The following is a 21,070-nucleotide window of genomic DNA, read 5'->3' on the forward strand; positions in this document are numbered from 1 at the left end:
GTGATTAAGTAAATTGCGTCACTCTTTTACTAATGAGCGACGCATATGTACATTGTACAACATTATAAACAAGGTTATTTGCGTCGCTTTTTTATAATAAAGTGACGCAAATAAATCTTTTGGCTTTAGGTTTTTCTGCGTTTTTTACCAGGTACCTACATTCACTATACAAAAAGAAAAAAAAACGAAGAGTTCTTAAATCCCAGCGAATTTCTACAGCAAAACACCCACAAATTTGTCTCTGAAATCCAACAAATTCGGCCAAAAACTTGCGTTTCCCCAGCAAATTTAACATCTGAAATCGCAGTGAAGTCGAAGACCCATAATCGGCTGCAAATTCGAGCAATTTCGAGCAAAAATTTAGACCAAAAACCCTAAGACATTCGAAGCCTTAAACCCAGAAAAATTGATTGTTTCCGACCAAAAATCCCCCATTTCGAGCAAAAAATCAACTCAAAAGCATACAAATTCGAACCCTAAAAGCCCCAAAAAATTCAATTTCGGTCTTCAAGTTCGATTGGGTAATTTCGTGGGGGGATTTCTAGGGTTTTTGGCAGCGACGCAATATACCCTAAGAAATTTGTCCCATTTCAGTCATAAATAATTTTTGTTCGAATTTCAGTCAAGAAATTACAACAACAATAGGTTAAGTCAAGAAATTACAGCAACAATAATTGTTTGAATTACGTTTTTTTCTGGGTTCAAGTCAAGAAATTACAGCAACAAAAATTCGAGCAATAACTGAAATTTTCGAGTGGAAAAATCGCTTAATTTCGCCCCAAAAAACCCGAGGAAGTTCAAGCAAATTACAGCAACAACAATTGAAGTTCGATTTCGGCTCGACATTGTTGAATTTTTGAAGTCAATTCCACCTATGGTAAGATTGCTTCTATTTATGTTCAATCTTTTCTTGGTTTAAGGCTTCGAATTCGGGGAAGATTAATGAGTGTGCTGAGTAAGCTTAATTTGCAAACTTTGGCTATTCTTACATGATTCATAATTATTGTGTCTCTGCTTGGTAATTTTGCAAACTTTGATTTAAGTTATTACTGCCTTAATCTATTCTAGTCTAGTACAAATGTACATTACTTGATGATTTAAGTTATTACTGCCTTAATTGCAATTAAAAAGTCCATTATGATCTCGGGTTTAGTCATTGAAGCATGCTGAACGAGCACTTCAGTCGAGTGATACATTGTTATGTCTATCTTAGTTGTAATTAGCCTAACAGATGATTAAGGTTTACGTGCTCGCATTTGTAAGCATCGAAAAGTCGATATCCATCATACATACTGTCATGCAGCTTGATTATTGCTGGCATGCTGTTCAACATACCTTAAGAGCATGGTTCAACCCCTGGCCTAAGATCTGCCTTTTGGTCCTAAATCTGGAGGAAAAAACCCATAATTATTATTATTATTATTTTCAATTTTTTTTTTGTAAGTCTCAAGCATGAACAACTGTCATCTCCGATTCATTAAAATGGAGAATCCGTATGTTCCCTTGTAAATGGTTGAATAAAAGGAAGTTATTGTGAATCAAATGATCATTGATAAAACAATTAATACATATGAAATTATATAAGGGAATGGTGTTGTATGCATTGCTTTTTATCTTAGTCTAGGGCTACCGGGGTAGATTCTAAAACATTGCTAATTGCAGATCATTTGATCCTTACGCTTAAGTAAAAATTGATATGTACAGTAATACACTTTGGTTATGCATGACATATTCATCCTTTGTTACATTAATTCACTTATGATTCTAGTCTATTAGCCGCTTCATCTATATATACTGCTTGGTTAGTTCTCATCTGGAAATATTTTTTTCTTATTGATTTCTAAATTTTGGTTGGTTTAAATCTTGGCAGTACTTGGATGAAAACAAGTCTTTGATTCTGAAGATTGTGGAAAGCCAGAATTTGGGGAAGATTAATGAGTGTGCTGAGTAAGCTTTATTTGCAAACTTTGGCTATTCTTACATGATTCATAATTGTGTCTCTGCTTGGTAATTTTGCAAACTAGTGCGAAATGGTTAGTACTCTAGTTTTTAAGGCAATTGGGTCAGATTAATTATCAATTTTATCATACTGATCCGTTCTTTCATTGTATGGTTAAAGGTCGTATGCAAAACGATTTCTACATCCTGACATTGTGGCACCATATGATTACATATTTATCTGGGACGAAGATTTGGGAGTGGATAATTTTGATTCTGAAAAGTTAGCACTCTTTCTGCATCATATCCTCTAATGTCTTGAGCTATTCAGTACAGAACTTTTGTCATTTTTTTTATTGAATTTTCAGATACGTTGATTTGGTTAAGAAACATGGTTCGGAAATTTCACAGCCTGGTGTGGATCCTAATAGTCCGTTTACATGGCAGATGACAAGGAAAAGACATGACAGTGAAGTTCACAAGTAATAACTACTAATGATGTATAATTTATGCCCAGTTATCTTCCTTTGCAACAGAAGCAGGATTTCGATATTAATTACCAAAATATTGATCTGAGTTGTTTCTTGGGTGCACTTTGCAGGAGCACAGAGGAGAAACCAGGATGTTAAATTTCAGTTAAATTGTTCAATTTTTGCTACAAAAATGGAGAATGATTCTACCAAGAAAATTGAAGTTTCTGCCCTAAACCCCAATTTACAATCAAGAGGTGCTTTGGTTGTATTAGAAGGGTTAGATCGAAGTGGAAAGAGCTCTCAGTGTATTCAGCTTCTCTCTCACTTGCAAAGTATTGGGTGTTCTGCTGAGTTATGGCGGTTTCCGGATCGAAATACTGTTGTTGGGCAGATGATCTCTGCTTATCTTTCCAATCAATCTAATTTGGATGATCATACTATTCATCTTTTGTTCAGTGCTAATCGTTGGGAGGAAAGGTTATTTCTTTTTTCTTTTTATGATTGTTTTTTTATACATAATTTGTGAGTTGCATACCATGTGTTTGATGTTATGTTTAGCTGAATCTAATTCCTTTGTATGTTGTTATTTATTGGTTAATTTGGGTAATTCGTTCTCGGTTATATTACATTCTGGAGATTGTAGTTGGAATTATGATAGATTACTTTTAAAAAACTGTCTTTATTCCCCTGAGATTTTGAAATATATACAAGTATATTGGGACAGGAGTTCAGAATGTGATTTAAAGTTGTAAACTTTACTTCTTCATGAATCTGTTTTTTTGGTGATATGCTTGTGATTTAAAGTTGGAATTATGATAGATTACTTTTAAAAAACTGTCTTTACTCCGGTGTGGCTTTCTCTTCTGCCAAAGGCCTTGATTTTGATTGGTGTAAGGTAAAATGTTATCACCACAATCTCTGTTTAAGTGACTGTTGAATGTTCTATAAAATTGGTTACTGACTTTTCATAATCCCATGACTTGTGAAAGTGTAAGGATTAAAAGTATTGTTTAACTCTTTTGGTTTGGTAACAATGGCATTCTATGAAGCATTATGTAAAGAGAGAATGGCTGATATAAGGAAATAATATATAGTAATTACAGTTGTTGAAAACCCATCTTCGAGTGAGTGTGATGTATGTTGACAACTTGCTTTGAAGATTCCAACTCTTAGTAATCAACCAGTTCACTCAGGCATATCTCTATTTAGTCGCAATATGATCACAATTCTCTTTGTGCAGGCACCAGAGATAGGATTGCTGGCTCCAGACATGGTCTTATACCTTGATATATCACCAGAGGTATACTTTCATTCAAATAGGCATGATAGGAATTTTGCCTTTAGTTTCACTGATAAGAATTTATGGGGCGTACCATTTATTTGGTAAAATCTGAGACATGGCTGTTAAACCAAATCTTAGTTTTTTCATAGCTTGCATCAGACTGTACAATTTTGGTAAGGCTGTAAGGTTAATAGGTTTGACAGTGGTGACTTTATCTTGCATAGTGTCATTATAGTGATGCCTGCAATATTATGTAGTGCAGGTTATACTAATTTTCTTTTACTTAAACATGTTCCAGTTTCTTGCAATGTTCTTTTTATTTTTGTAAATTATGTTTTTTAACTAGATTCTGTGAGATAGTTGCTGTTTCATCAAATTCCGTAATAATTCCATCTAGATTTTCATACGATGCTGAATGATAACAGATGGTTGATGCCTGCTTGCCAATGGAAGAAGTCCAAAAGAAGCTCAGAGAATATGTGCTTGAGTGTGTTGCGGCCTGCAAAAATGGAAGGGCTTTGTCTCACTTCTGGTCACAATAGGCAAGCTGCCATATGCCTCTTGCTCGCTTGGGCGAAATTGTATACTATAGTCAGTAATCAGTAGTTACCACGTTTTGAACTCTAGGTTGAGCTGTTGAGGTACTTCTACCTTTAAGTTTAAGTCTAGAAGTTGGAGTTGTATTATACGTTGATTTGGTTAAGAAACATGGTTTGGAAATTTTATGGGTAGGCCAAATTACAAAGGAGACTCTGCCGAAATTTACATTTGCATTATTCAATAATATTGCATTTTAATTTCAATTATATTAGCGTTAGCATATTACTTTATACCTAGGAAAACAGGTACTACAAACATATACAAGGCAATTATTATATTATAATTAAAAAAAAAAAGTTCACCTCATTTGCGTCACTCATTAAACAAACAAGTGACGCAAATACAGCAGTTTTGTATTGTCTACTCAGTCATTTGCGTCACTCCTATATAAACAAGTGACGCAAATAACAAAAAATAAGTTTATTGGAAGAGTCATTTGCGTCGCTTGTTTATAAAGGAGCGACGCAAATAACAAAAAAAGTTTATCTGAAGTGTCATTTGCGTCGCTTGTTTATAAAGGGGCGACGCAAATGACTAAAAATAAGTTTATCAGAAAAGTTATTTGCGTCGCTCTTTTATAAAGGAGTGACGCAAATAACCAAAAATAAGTTTATCTGAAGAGTTATTTGCGTCGCTCCTTTATAAAAGAGTGACGCAAATAACAAAAAATAAGTTTGTCAGAAGAGTCATTTGCGTCGCTTATTTATAAAGGAGCGACGCAAATGACAAAAAATAAGTTTATCAAAAAAGTCATTTGCGTCGCTCCTTTATAAAGGAGCGACGCAAATGACTCTTATTTGCGTCGCGCCTAGGAGCGACGCAAATGACTTAAAAGTCATTTGCGTCGCGAGCAGTTGCGTCGTTCATAGAAGCGACGCAAATACACTATAAATGAGCGACGCAAATGAGCCTTTTTCTACTAGTGAGTAACACCCTAAAATGCAATAAGTAACCCTATTAGATAATAAGTAACTCTTTAATCACAATTAAGTAATCCTTAATACGCAATAAGTAATCACCGTAATATAATAAGTAACTTATCAAAATTCAAGTAATTCTATACTCTATTATAATAAGTAATCCCTATAATATAATAAGTAATCCTGAAATGCATTAAGTAACCCTATTACTGTGAAAAGGTAATCACTATATTGAAATAAGTAATCCTTGTTATATAACAAGTAACACCCTAAAATGCAATAAGTAACCCTATTAGATAATAAGTAACTCTTTAATCTCAATTAAGTAATCCTTAATACGCAATAAGTAATCACTGTAATATAATAAGTAACTTATCAAAATTCAAGTAATTCTATTCTCTATTATAATAAGTAATCCCTGTAATATAATAAGTAACCCTGAAATACATTAAGTAACCCTATTACTGTGAAAAGGTAATCACTATATTGAAATAAGTAATCCTTGTTATATAACAAGTAACATTCCAAAATGCAATAAGTAACTCTTAAATCTTAATTAAGTAATCCTTAATACGCAATAAGTAATTCCTGTAATATAATAAGTAACTTATCAAAATTCAAGTAATTCTATTCTCTATTAAGGTAACCCTAATAATTCAATAAGTAATTCTATTATACTTGCATGGTAATTTCTGTTATACAATAACTCATCTAAATACACTAAGTACAATAACTCAACCAAACAGACTATCTTAATGAACTCTGAAATAATCTGAGTTACTAATGCAGAATTAAAATATTTTTACAGATTTAAGTGCAAGTACCTTAACAGATGACAGCAGATATGCAGAACAACATACATAAAACCAGGAAGTAGATTACTCAGGAAGCCTTGTTGGATTTACTGCTGAAACTTTAGAAGAAATATTTGAACAGTATAAAAAACATGCTTTTGTGATTGGCTTTGGTGTAAAACAATCAACAACAACATACACTCAAACAGAACCTAAAACTATCAGAGGAAAAGACTTTGTTTGCACAAAAGAGGGTTTCAGAGTAAAACCAAAAAACTCCTACTCCTATTCCTGGAAAAAAACAGAAGAAAAAAAAGCAAGTTCCAATCACCAGAACTGGTTGCAAAGCTTTCATTAGAGCAAAATAGAACAAAGAAGGTATGTTTGAGATAGAAGATCATGTCATGCAACACAATCATGAACTGACAAGAAGAGAATGGCAGCATTTACAAAGATCAGAAAGAAAGATAACTGAAGATAAGGCAAAAGTTATAGACATAATGGCTGAAAGTGGTCTAAGACCAGCAGAATCTTATCGTCTAATGTCTTTTGAAGCTGGAGGTGAAAATATATTAGCACACACAATGAAAGACCATTTCAATTACATAACAAGAAAGAAAATGAAAGAGATTGAAGGAGGTGACGCACAAACTGTCATAGACATGTTGACTCAAAGACAATCAGAGGAACCAGATTTCTTTTTCAGATTCAAGTTAGGAGAAAAAATAAACAGACTTCTGGAGGGACTCAGAAATGAAAGAAGATTTCGATGTTTATGGAGATATTACTATTTTTGACACCACATACAGGACAAACAAATATAATCTTATTTGTGCGCCAATTGTAGGTGTCAACAATCATAGGCAGAATGTAATGTTTGGTTGTGCTTTTATTGCTGATGAAAAAATAGAGACATTTGAGTGGGTATTAAACACTTTTAAGAAATCAGTTGGTGGAAGTGAACCAGCTTCAATCTTTACAGACCAAGACTTGGCCATGTCAGTTGCAATTCAAAAGGTAAATTTACATACTCCCTCTGTTTTAATGCTATTAATTTATCCCTATTATGGCATTTAATATCACCTATAAACCTTAATAGATAAACACTATATACCAAAACTTGGCCTTGAAAGTAAAGCCTAATAAGAAGTTAAGTAACCCCACTTATCCTATAAAGTAATCCCAACCTATAGCATCAAGTAAGATCAGGAAATAGAACAAGTAACAAAAGTTCATAAATTAAGCTAGCTAAGTCTCATCTACTCATAAATTCATAACAATTTTATCTTGTCTTAAAACTAACAGCATATTCAATGCAGGTTTTCCCACACTCAAGACACAGACTTTGCATATGGCATTTAATTAAGAATGCAGTATCAAGATTTGGAGCATTAAAAAGAGACACAACTTTCAAGGATGCTTTTAATAAGCGTTTAACAGGTTGTATAACAGAAGAAGAGTTTGAAGAGTGTTGGACAAATATGATAAAAACTTACAAGCTAGAAAACAACAAATGGTTCAAAAGACTATTCAGCTTGAAGGAAAAATGGTGCACTGCTCTCAGCAAAGACTTTTTTTCAGCAGGAATACTCTCTTCTCAAAGAAGTGAAAGTGCTAATAATGTTGTAGGTTTCAAGGCAAACAAAAACACAAGCTTGACTGATTTTTTCAAGATATTCAAACAGACAATAGCAAGGTGGAGGAACAATGAATCTGATGCAGATTTCAAATGTAGCAATTCCATTCCAACTTTAAATTTACCATTCTATGGAATGCTAAAGCATGCAGCAGGGATTTATACACAGACAATATTCAGATACTTTGAAACAGAATTTGAATACTCAATTGGCTGCGTAACAAATCTTCATTTTCAAGTTCAAAGTTACTTCTTTTATGAAGTACAATTAGAGAATGATGAAACTTCAAAGCAAAAAGTTACATTCAACATAGCAGATAATAGTATAGCATGTTCTTGCAAGAATTTTGAAGAAGTAGGTTGGTTATGCTATCACTGTATACGTGTGTTACAGCAACATTCAGTGACCAAAATACCAGACAGATACATCATAATGAGGTGGACAAAAAATGCAAAAGCACATGTATGGAGAAGAAAGGATGAAGAAGCAGCAAATGAAACAATCCCAGTGAAATACATTCCATGGAGACAAATTATGGCAAGGAAAGGATACAATCTGATATTGAAATGCCAACAACACACAGAGACCAAAAATTTAATAGAATTAGAGTTCAAAAAACTTGATATACAGGCAGATGAAATAAGAAATAGATTGGAAAAGGTAAAACCCAACTGTCATTTAATATAGCAGTATATACTATATAACCTAAAACCCTTTTTTTTAAAATGCAGGAAGAAGAGGATGCAGCAAGACAAGATGCAGAAACATTGCAACAAAATAAGACTATTGCAATAACAGAAGAACAATCAGAAATTCCTACTGTGATGGATCCAGAAAGAGCAAATACCAAGGGAAGAAGCAAAAGGATAAAAGGGCATTTTGAGAAAGGAAAGCAAGGAAATAAAAAAAGAACAAAAGCAATGACAGCAAAAGGGGATACAAGAGAATTTGGAACACTCACACCAACACAAAATCCAAAGTTATTTTAATTTTTTTATGATAGGATATTTATGTAATAAACAATGTTTTATTTTTAAATTTCAGACTTTATTTTATTATGAATATTAAGTAACCCCTTAATATTATTAAGTAATACTTCAAAAGCTATTAACTAAAACCTATTATACTATTAAGTAACTGCTATTATGCCATTCAATAATTGCTATTATGCCATTAAGTAAACCCTAAAATGCATTAAGTAACCCTATTAGTGTGAAAAGGTAATCACTATATTGAAATAAGTAATCCTTGTTATATAACAAGTAACATCCTAAAATGCAATAAGTAACCCTATTAGATAATAAGTAACTCTTTAATCTCAATTAAGTAATCCTTAATACGCAATAAGTAATCCCTGTAATATAATAAGTAACTTATCAAAATTCAAGTAATTCTTTTCTCTATTATAATAAGTAATCCCTGTAATATAATAAGTAACCCTGAAATGCATTAAGTAACCCTATTACTGTGAAAAGGTAATCACTATATTGAAATAAGTAATCCTTGTTATATAACAAGTAACACCCTAAAATGCAATAAGTAACCCTATTAGATAATAAGTAACTCTTTAATCTCAATTAAGTAATCCTTAATACGCAATAAGTTATTTTAATTTGGAACACTCACACCAACACAAAATCCAAAGTTATTTTAATTTGTTTATGATAGGATATTTATGTAATAAACAATGTTTTATTTTTAATTTTCAGACTTTGTTTTATTATGAATATTAATCCCTTAATATTATTAAGTAATACTTCAAAAGCTATTAAGTAAAACCTATTATACTATTAAGTAACTGCTATTATGCAATTCAGTAATTGCTATTATACAATTAACTAATCCCTATAATTCTATTAAGTAACCCATTTCTAACTATTTAGTAACAAGTCTAATATTATTAACACGGCTAATAATATTTCAAAAGCAAATAAGTAAATACTAACATACTATTATGTAACTGCTAAAATGCAATTCAGTAATTGCTATTATGCAATTAAGTAATCCCTATAATTATATTAAGTAACCTACTATAATTCTATTAAGTAACCTAAGTAATCCCTGTAATAAACCTCTCGTGTAGTAATGCTAGTATACTATCATAAATCATAATACATTAAAAGTAACAAGTAAACAATGAATAAGTAACTCCTATCATACTATTAAGTAACCACTATTAGTTATAAACAATATGACTCAAAAATACCAAGAGAAAACAAACTGCTATATATATTAACAAAAAATAGAAAATATATATTTGTTCACACAAACTTTTTCCAAACTAACATATAAAAAATTTGTTCATACTACTTTGCAAAAATCAAACTAGCAAAAAAGAAACTTCATTCTTACTTTTTGCTAGTGACCACTTTCTTAGGAGCTTGTAATTTCTTTCCCTTTGCATTCCCTCCCTTCCCTTTAGCTGCTTCTGCCTGTTTCTCTGCTGCAATAGTAGCATCCACTAATGCTTGTTCTTCTGCCTTTTCTTCAGACCTTTTTTTAGCTTCTGCCTTTTCTTCAGCCCTTTTCTTAGCTTCTACTTCTGCCACAGAAATTTCTGCTTTACGATCAATCTCTTCATTTACCATAACTTCTTCATATAACTCTTTGTTCTTATCAGCAAACTCATGAACCTTGTTAAGAACCTCTTCCCGTTTTAGGTTCAAGTTGCACATAACCAAAGAAGCACATATTTCAGCTCGATATCGTCGTCGGATAACTGCCTAGAAATACAAAACAAATCAAAGTCATATATAAGCTGTAAATTAAGATAAGAACAAGTAAGGAATTGGAAAATAAGAAAATTACCTTGGTTAAGTTTTTACAGTAAAACTCTTGACCTTCATATGACAGACAATGATACAAACAGAACACCCCACAGTCTGAATTCTTTGGACAATCTTGAGAATCAAGTTGTAGCATACGAATTTCAAATTCTTTGACATAAGCACCTTGATCATGGTTCTTTTTAACCATATACTTTGACATGAGAAATCTCTGTGAATTACAGGAGGAAAAAAAATCAGAAGGAAAAAATACAAGTAAACAAAAGACTAAACTCATGAACCAATTCAATAATTATACATACCAAATGCCAAGTCAATGTATAATAATATGTATGATGAGCATCAAATGTCTTGGTGCAATTCCTTCCAACACCCAAATGATATCGTCTGTTATCCAAATAATCAACAGTATTGTTGTAAAAGTTTATCACAACTGCAGAGTAGCGATAGCCATAGTAAATTGGAATAAAAACCTGAATAAAAAAAAAACAGAAACATAAAATCAGATATTATAAAATTCCAATGAAAAACTGCATAATGAGAAAACAATCAAAGTAACTACCAGCAGAGCATCTAGAAACTCCATTGTTTGAACAGATTCAAGCCAATGATCCCACGCTCCAAACACTTCTAATTCATCAGCGCTCCCTTCTCCAGAATATATATAACGCAATAAAGGATACTGGCAAAATAAAACAATTCAAATGAGGAAAGCAAATATAAATAAACAAAAAAAATAAAGTCATCACAAAATAATTACCAAAAACTCTCCACCAAAATAAATCTTCAAACCATTTTCCTTCTGTTGAATCTCCAAATAATTCAGCAAAACAAAAAAACAATCCATAACACGGCTTGATATAAACTCTTCACCAACCAATGTCATCAGTTCTTCACGAGGCAGATTATAAAATTCAGAGAAGTATACTAGTGTTTCCCTGTTTCACAAAAAAATACTTGTTAGTAACTTATCACATAATAAGTAACACCTTTAACACTTAATTAGTAGTTACTATAAAATAGAACAAGAAAACCAAAAAAAAAAATGAGTAAAAACACAACACTTACATAGAATCAACACCATCGTAGTTTTCAGCAAAGCAATAATCAGCAACTGCAAGTCTGATACTCTTCATCTGCTTAACTCTGGGGTTCTTAACCCTTAAAAACCTTGATAATAACTGTAATTTATAACCACCAGCAGTACCAGAGTAAATATTACAGATTAAATGCTCTGCAGAATCACTAGAAGATCAACTATGATCAGAAGGCTCCTCACCATCATCACCAGCATGAATCTGTTTCAATATCTCTAATGATTCCTCCGGTGTGTGACCAGCAATACTAGCAGTAATCACTTCCTTCCTTGGTTTTCTTGCCTTCTTCCTAGCACCTTCCTCAGGAGCTTTCCTCAACCCCCCCTTCGGTTTGCCAGAAGAACTTACTTCTTGGTTTTCAGGTTTATCCTTTGAAACAACACCTACAGGCGCAGAAGCAGGTGCTGATGAAGGCAGCGAAAAAGTAGGTGCAACTTCACGAACACCACCGGCAGAAACCGAAGGTACAGGTGCCGAGAAAGGCAGAGAATCAGTAGGTGCAACCTCACAAACACCACTTGCTGACTCTTTCTGAGTGGAACCTTTCCTTGGATTTCCTATCTGCTCCCTCCCCTTTTGTTTGTCAATTTTATCTCCAGATTCTATTACTTGCTCCCTCCACTTTTGTTTGTCAGCAGGTGTAGAGAAAGGAGGTTGAGATACAACAGGTGCAGAAGGAGGCTGAGAAAGAGATACAATAGGTGCAGAATGAGGCTGACTAACAACAGGTGCAATTATGGATGCACCGGCAGTAGAAACAACAGGGACAGGTTTAAAAACAAAGGATTCAGATATAATAACAATATTTGATTGTTGATTAGTTGATTCCACCACTTTATCAAAAATGAAATCAGAATCAACACCCAAACCCTGACTAATGTGAGGAACTTCTTTTGGAGAAACTTCAGCAAAAATCTCCTTATTAAAGAGGTTTGAGGATATAGGTGATTCCAGATTAGGATTAGTGAAAGAAAAAAGTTCAAACGAAGGCATTTCTTCTTGTAATTTCTTCATTGCAAGTGCTTGTTCAGTAATCCTATCAATTTGATTCCAGAAATTTGAATCATTGAAGATTGGATCCAACTGTGACAAAACAGGAGACCTTTCTTTTTCAGGAAGTTTTGAATCCAACTTAACAGCTTCTGATTGTTCCCTTATGAAATTCACATATTTTTCAAATTGATGTGTCAGAAGCTTCATGTCTCTATTCATCAACATATAATTCTCTTCAACAAACTGAGAAAACAACAGAAAACTATAAGAAAAATGGAAAATAAAAACAAATAACTTCACTTTATGCTATAAGCTAATCCCAATATGTAACAACAAGTAACTATAAATAAACTAGCAAGTAACTTACATCAAGTAACCCCAGGACAAACTAGCAAATAAGACCAATATTTAACAAGTAACCCCTAGATAAACCAACAAGTAACCCCACTTTATGCTATAAAGTAACCCCAACATATATCAACAAATAATCCCAGGATTAAGAAACAAGTAACCCCACTCTATGCTATAAAGTAACCCCTACATATAATAACAAGTAATACGATAATAAACAAAAAGTAACCACACTTTATGCTATAAAGTAAACCCAACATATAACAAGTAACCCCAGAATAAACAAACAAGTAACCACAATTTATGCTATAGAGTAACCCCAACATATAACAACAAGTAACCCCAACATATAACAACAAGTAACACCAAGATAATACCAGAATAAACAAAAAGTAACCACACTTTATGCTATAAAGTAAACCCATCATATAACAAGTAACCCCAGAATGAACAAACAAGTAACCACAATTTATGCTATAGAATAACAATAACATATAACAACAAGTAACCCCAACATATAACAACAAGTAACCCCAATATAAACAAACAAGTAAACCCACTTATATTATAAAGTAACCCAAAAACATAACATCAAGTAACTTAAGGAAATAGAAACAAGTAATGCAATGTATATTACAAAGTAAACCCAACATATAAAGACAAGTAACCTCAATTTAAATTAGCAAATAAATTGAATATACACCACAAATTCAACCAAACACATGCAATAAAATTAATAAAATTAAAGTGAAGATTGTACTCACATTCTTGGATATGTGATTGATTTCTTCATTTGACTTAAGTCCTTCAGGAAGTTCAAATGTCACAACCCGAGGAAAACCAGTTATAGAATTATCTGGAACTGCAGCAGAAGTGAAAGGCAACCCACCAGAAGTAAAAGGATGCAAACCAGTAGGAGAAGGCTGCACAACAGCTGATTTTTCAGAATCGACCTTCTCTTTTTCTTCAGAAGTAGAATCCTTCTTCAGCAAATTAGTAACAGGATATGTTACTTTATCAACTTGTGCATTACCATATACACCAGCTTCTTGTTTCAATCTATTCTTCACATCTTCATCTGACCAATGCATAATCAAAGGCAAGGTAGAAGGCATAATGTTTCCCCTAAATTGCAACCTATGAAAGTAACATATTTGTAGAAACAAAACACACCCAGCTACATATTTCTGTGTTGCAGAATAACCAGCCAATTTATCACCCAAATCATCCAAAACAAATTGGCACCAGTTATACTGTCGAATCTTACTAACATCATTCAAAGCCAAAACCAACTTCAAATCAGCTGTCCTATTGGTTGTTGGTGTAAAAAGAGTCACCATTGCATACATAACAAAACATTTTTTAAACTCATCATTCCCCTGTAGCATACCCTCATCACTTGTCATAACAGCTTGCAACAAAGGAACCGTAACTTCACGCTTTTGACCACCATACAAGTCCTTCCATGACTTCTTCAACTCATTATCACAATTTTTCTTTGAAACTGGAACACGTAATGGTCCAATTGGAATCTGGAACACATCATGTACATCACATGCAGTTAACTGGAACATCTCACCCGATGGCATAACAAACATACGGCTGCTAGGAACAAAACACCTACACAACCACCTAATCATATCTCTTGGAAATTCAGTCATCTAAATATGTGATAGACTGCCAAAACCAATATCCTCAACAGCTTGCAATTGATTAGGAGTCAACTGATTCATTAAATCAACAAGACCCTTAGGTAAACACCTAACATGTACTTCAACTTCATCCCTACAAAACACAATAAAACTATAAGTAATTGCAGTAAAAGAAGAAAAATAAATAAAAGAAACAGAAAAAAAAACATATAAAAGAAATGACAAAAACAGATATAAAACAAGTAAAGTTGAAGATTCGGAAAATAAGAAAATGTACCCATCATCATCAATATCCACAACTTCAACAGATTCAGAACGTGCTTTTGAAGACCTAGCAAGCCTTCTTGAAAGAACTGGCTTGACATCCTCTTCATCATCATGCATAACCATCTTTATTCTTTTTTTAGTTGGTTTCACATCTTCCTCATCATCAGATTGAACTACAGAAGGCCCACCCCCAGCAGTATTTAATTGAATTAACTCTTGTTTACTAGGATGAATTTTGGAAACTGCTGGAAAAACAGAAGAAATAGGGTCTGTCCAAACATCTTTGTTAACACCTTGATCTCCATTAGTACTATTCTTATCAGCTTCATCCTCAATATTTTTATTTGAATCTTCATTTTCTGAATGAGCACCAGAAGGACCCTCTATAGGATGACCAGAAGGATCCTCTATAGCATGACTAGAAGGATCCTCTGTACCATGTCTTTCTTTAACAACAGCAGAAGAACTCTCCATAAGACCTCTTCCCTCAGATGGATCAACAACACCTTCACTTGCATTACCTGTTAAATGTGTAGACATTCATTATAAGTAATAATACAAATGATACACTAAGATAGATGAACAAGTAACCACTATGAAGCATATAAGTAACCTTTAATATTTTAACTATAAAATAAAAAAAAAACATAAAAGTAACCCCTATGAAGCATATAAGTAACCCCTATGAAATCAGCAACTTTGAAAAATAATCCTTATGTAGATTATAATTAAGCAAGTCTTATAAGATTATAAGTAACTCCTATATAAGATTATAAGAATCCACTATAAAAATATTAAAATTTTCTCAGCAACTTAAAAGGTAACCAATATGTTACATAACAGTAACACCTAGGTAACTAATAAGTAACCACTGTAAAATTCAACTATAAGTAATAGGTAACTAATAAGTAACCACTGTAAAATTGAACTATAAGTAATAGGTAACTAATAAGTAACCTCAGCAACTGAAAACACAGTAAAAGTACTCAGCAACTGGAAAAGTAATACCTAATGTAAATCATAAGTAAATCCTAAATAATTAATAAGGAAAAAGCACAATAACACATAAGGAAAAAAAAAACAGAATTATAAAAGAAACAACAACAATAACAACATCACAACATAAAAATGAAAATAATCATAATCAAGAGCTTAAGGCAGCAAAAAAAAAGTAGAAAAAGTAAAAGTTAGGATTTAACAAATAAAAAAGATGATGAAGTTAAACAACAATATCAAATGCAAATTAAATGTTCAAAGAACATAATTATAGTACAAATGACAACAATAAGAACATGAAAATGTTCAAAGAACATAATTATAGTACAAATGACAACAATAAGAACTTGCAAAAGTTCAAAGTGCAGAATTATAGTAAAAATGAGATCAATAAACATCATCAAGCAGATAATTAAGCAAAAAACACAGGAAAAGTAAAAATTAGGGTTAGATCAAACGATAAAAGTTAAGGTACAATCATCAAATTCAAGTATAAAAGTAGTAAAAGAAACAAAACGCAACAAAATTCAAACAAGAAAACGAAAATTAATTGCAAAAGTACCTGAACGATCAAAACCTTCGCAAGTAGTCGATCCTTTTTTGCCACCACGATGAACGACCTTAAGTTTAACCATTTTGCAACAGTGGAGGAGATTAAGCAGAGGAAATTTGATGAGAACGAAGGAAAGTAAGAATTTGGAGACGAAATTCGAATTGCAGAGAAAATTTGAAAAGAGAGAGAAAGAGAGTAACGAAGAGAGAGAAAATATTATGAAAGAAAAAGAGAAGTTAACAGAGAAGGAGGGAAGTTAAGGCGGTTTTTTTTTATTATTTAAATCAATAACGGAATTATTAAAAAACGGGTTAGGAAAACGGGCTCCGTTATATTTTCTAAGCTGGGCCGCGCGAACTGGGCTTATAGTGGCTGGCCACACCATGTGGCCAGCCACATATAAGACTTTGCATAACAATAGAACATAAAATTACTACCAAAATAATATGGAATCATAAATCTAACAAAAAGTTTTACATACAACCGGTGTGCAGTAAAATACTGAACAACCGGTTTTTCGCACGTGTGAACAGTTTTTTTTTTTTTTTTCCTTTTTCCAAAATAACGAACATCTTCTTCAGCAACCAACAATGGAGGAGAGAGAAAACTCCAATTTTCCAGATTCAAAGCTCCTTCACCAAGCAACCATGGAGGAGAGAGAAATCTACAATTTTTGATCAACAGTGCCGGAAACCTCCAAATCTTCCAATTACGAAAACCTAATGCGCGAATTTCTGCAATTACAAAGAGAAAATCAACCACCATTAACGCAACATCCAGAGAAAACATGGAGTTTCGACCTCAATCAAACATTCAGAGAAGGTGAAGCAGAGAATTTCGTTGATGATCTCGATGAGTTTAATGATGATAACATTCAAAACTCAAAAGTTCCAGAAATTCAAATACAAGGTAATAATCTAAACAAATACTAACCTATTGTTTGTTTTTGCTTAAAATTTTGATTTAATTTTCAATAATTAATGCAGATATTGAAAATCAAGGTGTTTCAAATACATTAGAAGATGAAGATCAAGTTATTCCGAACACACTAGATGAAAAAGGACAACTAGTAGATGAAGACGAAGGTAAAATTCTATAAATGTGACATATATTATGGCAAAAGTTACATATATTATGGCAAAAGTTACATTGACTATATGTTTATTTATAAAAGCATTTATGCATGTCTCTTGGTACAAAAGTTACTAATATCATTACAAATGTTACCTTTATTAATACAGAAGTTACTTGTATTATATACCTCTGTACTAAATAACTTATTCTTTATGCATATGCTTAAGTGAATAACCCTATGCTCCCATGTTCTCATGCCTCTAGGTACCTGCTTGTGATTTTGTTCATGCTATAATTGTGATTTTGGTTACAATTGTTACAAGAAAATGCTAAATATCTCTTATTCTACTAATGCACAGATACAAATCCAAAACCAACATATACCACTGGTTTAGATATGGAAGGATCATTAGTTGGAGTGGAAAGAGACACTTATCAAGAAATTTATGACTTGTACAGTCTACATGCTTCTACAGTGGGATTTTCAATAAGAAAGCATACAACAAGGTATCGCTTACACACACGTATAGTCACAGAGAAATACTATGTGTGTTCTGCGGAAGGAAAAAGACATACTGCTGCAAAGAAGACAAATACGGTTCTAATGGTTGATGAAGATAACAAGGATTTAAAACAAAGAAAACCACGACAAGTCTCCATTACAAGAACTAACTGCAAGGCAAGCCTAAGAGCAAAAATGAATGATGATGGAAAATTTAAGGTGGTGTCACATGTGTTACAGCATAATCATGAACTAACTAGAAAGCAGTGGCATTATTTGCATCGATCTGAGAGAGAAGTAACAATAGAAAAGGCAAAAGCAATTAAAACAATGAAATCTGCTGGACTTTCAACAATGGACACATATAATTACATGTGTACAGAAGCTAATGGAGAAGAAAACTTGGGGCATAGTGTTGTAGATCACCTCAATTTCTGCTCAAGACTAAGAATGGAACAAATAGAGGCTGGAGATGCTCAGACATTAGTGAATATTCTGATCGAAGAACAAAAAGAAGATCCTAACTTCTATTTTAGAGTGAAATTCGACAAAGAAGGTAGAATTTCCAACATTTTTTGGAGAGATGCAATGATGTTAGAGGATTACAAAATATACGGATATGTTCTTGTATTTGATACAACATACAGAACAAATCGGTATAACCTTATATGTGCTCCTTTTGTTGGAATAGATAACCATTGGAAAAATTGTATGTTTGCATGTGCTTTCATAGGCAATGAAAAAACAGAGTCGTTTGTGTGGTTGCTTGAAACCTTTAAAAAATCTATGGAGAATAGAATTCCAACCTCCATATTCACTGACCAAGACCAAGCTATGGCTACTGCAATTGAGCAGGTACTTCTTTTTCTATTACAATATCATATTCACTGATTCCACTCTCATTTTAAGTCATTTTTGTGTTCATAACTTTTATGAATATAAGTATCACTTTTGTGAGTATAAATGTTACTTTTGTGAGTAAAAATATCACTGTTGTGAGAATAAGTGTTCAAGTTTAGTGACATATCACATTTTGAATGCAGTTATTGCCAGACACAAGGCATAGGCTATGCATATGGCACTTAGAACAAAATGCAATAACACGATTTGGAGCCCTTAAAAGGGATAATGAGTTCAAAAAAATATTCAACAAATGCTTGAAGGGATGTGTGACAGAAACAGAATTTGAAGAAAGATGGAAAGAAATGATACAAAAATTTGATTTGGTTAATCATGCATGGTACCAAAGGGTGTACAATCTAAAGGAAAAGTGGTGTCCAGCACTTAGTAAAGATTTCTTCTCGGCAGGAATTCTTTCATCACAAAGAAGTGAAAGTACGAACCATGCAGTAGGATTCAGAGCTAATAAATCAACAACACTGACAGAATTCTATGGCATCTTTGTAAGAACCATAAAAAGATGGAGAAGTGATGAGAAGTATAATGAGTTTACCTGTAGCAAATCAATAGCCTTTACTTCATTTCCACTATCCGGAATGCTAAAGCATGCTGCTCAGGTACTTCTATATTCCTTTATTACATATATCTAAGAACTGAAAACAAACAATATAAGCAAATATAAAAATGATACATGCAAAGGAACATGACTGGTAGTAAGTTATTTCTCTAATGTACAGGTTTACACATTGTCTCTGTTTAGAGACTTTGAAGAGGAATTTGGATACTCAATGGCGACCACAGTACAAATTCTAGGGAGAACTAAAGAAAACATTATTCTTTATGAAGTATCTCTAGAAGAAAAGCCTTGGTCTTCCCAACAGGTAAGTTACATACATGAGAGCCAAACTATATGGTGCACTTACAAGAATTTCGAAGCTTCTGGTTGGCTATGCTATCACTGCCTCAGAATTTTACATCTACATTCTATTACAAGAATTCCAGAGAAGTACATTAGCAAAAGATGGACAAAGCTTGCAAAGTCTGAAGTATGGATTAGAATGGAAAATAAGGATCTAAAACTCCCATATACACCATGGAGACATACAATGATGAGAAAATATTATAAATTAATCTTAAAGAGTCAAGAAAATGAAAAGGCAAGAGAATTCATGGAGGAAAACTTCAAAAACTGTATGAAAATGGTGGAAGACTTACTTGCGGCTGAAGCTTTTACAGAGGAGGTTGCTGCAAGTGATGACAATTCTAATGTGGCAGAGAGTGCTCAGAGTAACAATAATACTGCTTCTTCATCAACAAGTACAACCATACCCACTATATTAGACCCTAAGAGAGCTGTAACAAAGGGAAGAAGCAAGAGAGCAAAAGGAGCACTTGAAAAAGGGAAGAAATCAAAGCAAAAAGCATTACCAGATCTAAATTCAGAGTTTGGATCGAAGACACCTATTGTGCGACTTTTTTGAACTTGTAGTGAGTTTGGATGAAACACAATTGCAAACTTTTTTGTAGTGATTTTATTTTTGTTTAATGCTACTATTGACTTTCATACAGAATTTTGAATTGTGATATGGAATTGCTCATGAATTATGAACATTTATATAATATTACACTGATACTTAAAAAAGTAATGCATATACTGGCAAAAGTGATGCATATACTGGCAAAAGTGATGAATTTACTAACAAAAGTGACACTAACACTTACAAAAGTGATGCATTTACAGAAAAGTAACACTAATACTCGCAAAAGTAACAATAATGCTCACAAAAGTGATGCATCTTCTCACAAAAGTGATACTTTTTACTCACAAAAGTATTGCATATTCACAAAAGAAATATGTCACTCACAAAAGTGATATTTATATTCACAAAAGTGACAATAATTATCACAAAAGTGTCCGTTTTTAAAATTAATAACATGGTAATATATATGTTAAAATTCAAATTTTCATTTAAAGCAACTATATCTCTGTATGATGATATATGATACACTTATAAAATTATAATCAGAAATATAAATAAATAAAAATAAGAACAATAGATTACCAATATTTAATCATATATATATATAAAATAAAATTTGTACAAACATTTTGAAAATATTAACACTAGTTTAAGTGTCGATATTTATCACTAGTTTCAACTTCCAAAAGTACTTAACTAATTACAACTTCCAAAACTAGTTAACTAATAACAACTTCCAAAATTAGCTAAGATTTAGAAGGAGTGTACTTCCGT

The 21,070-nt window shown here is 32.6% G+C and overlaps 2 protein-coding genes and 1 pseudogene across 2 annotated transcripts; all 3 read left to right on the plus strand.

The window, feature by feature from the left end:
• Window positions 1-2,601: 2,601 nt before the first annotated feature.
• On the plus strand, window positions 2,602-4,299 carry LOC145642742 (uncharacterized). Its single transcript, XM_081693915.1, has 5 exons — window positions 2,602-2,888; window positions 3,231-3,306; window positions 3,652-3,794; window positions 3,888-3,955; window positions 4,091-4,299. Exons 1-5 carry the CDS (start codon window positions 2,602-2,604, stop codon window positions 4,297-4,299), a joined length of 783 nt encoding a protein of 260 aa, XP_081550041.1.
• Window positions 4,300-6,507: 2,208 nt separating this feature from the next.
• On the plus strand, window positions 6,508-8,633 carry LOC145555835 (protein FAR1-RELATED SEQUENCE 5-like; annotated as a pseudogene).
• Window positions 8,634-17,061: 8,428 nt separating this feature from the next.
• Window positions 17,062-20,399, plus strand: LOC145642743 (protein FAR1-RELATED SEQUENCE 5-like). The gene is made up of 6 exons (XM_081693917.1): window positions 17,062-17,248; window positions 17,326-17,424; window positions 17,773-18,770; window positions 18,959-19,432; window positions 19,553-20,170; window positions 20,385-20,399. The coding sequence occupies exons 1-6, from the start codon at window positions 17,062-17,064 to the stop codon at window positions 20,397-20,399; spliced, it is 2,391 nt and encodes a 796-aa protein (XP_081550043.1).
• The last annotated feature ends 671 nt before the right edge of the window (window positions 20,400-21,070 follow it).

This window comes from Chenopodium album, chromosome 8 (assembly GCF_948465745.1).
Source record: "Chenopodium album chromosome 8, dcCheAlbu1.1, whole genome shotgun sequence".
NCBI lineage: Eukaryota > Viridiplantae > Streptophyta > Magnoliopsida > Caryophyllales > Amaranthaceae > Chenopodium > Chenopodium album.

Bases quoted from the DNA above. Each gene is read 5' to 3' on its own strand.
- LOC145642743 (XM_081693917.1), top strand. From the start codon at position 17,062: ATGCGCGAATTTCTGCAATTACAAAGAGAAAATCAACCACCATTAACG. The intron at 17,425-17,772 runs GTAAAATTCTAT...ACTAATGCACAG, and splicing joins ACTAGTAGATGAAGACGAAG to ATACAAATCCAAAACCAACA. The intron at 18,771-18,958 runs GTACTTCTTTTT...TTTTGAATGCAG, and splicing joins TGGCTACTGCAATTGAGCAG to TTATTGCCAGACACAAGGCA.
- LOC145642742 (XM_081693915.1), top strand. From the start codon at position 2,602: ATGGAGAATGATTCTACCAAGAAAATTGAAGTTTCTGCCCTAAACCCC. The intron at 2,889-3,230 runs GTTATTTCTTTT...GAATTATGATAG, and splicing joins GCTAATCGTTGGGAGGAAAG to ATTACTTTTAAAAAACTGTC. The intron at 3,307-3,651 runs GTAAAATGTTAT...CTCTTTGTGCAG, and splicing joins TTGATTTTGATTGGTGTAAG to GCACCAGAGATAGGATTGCT.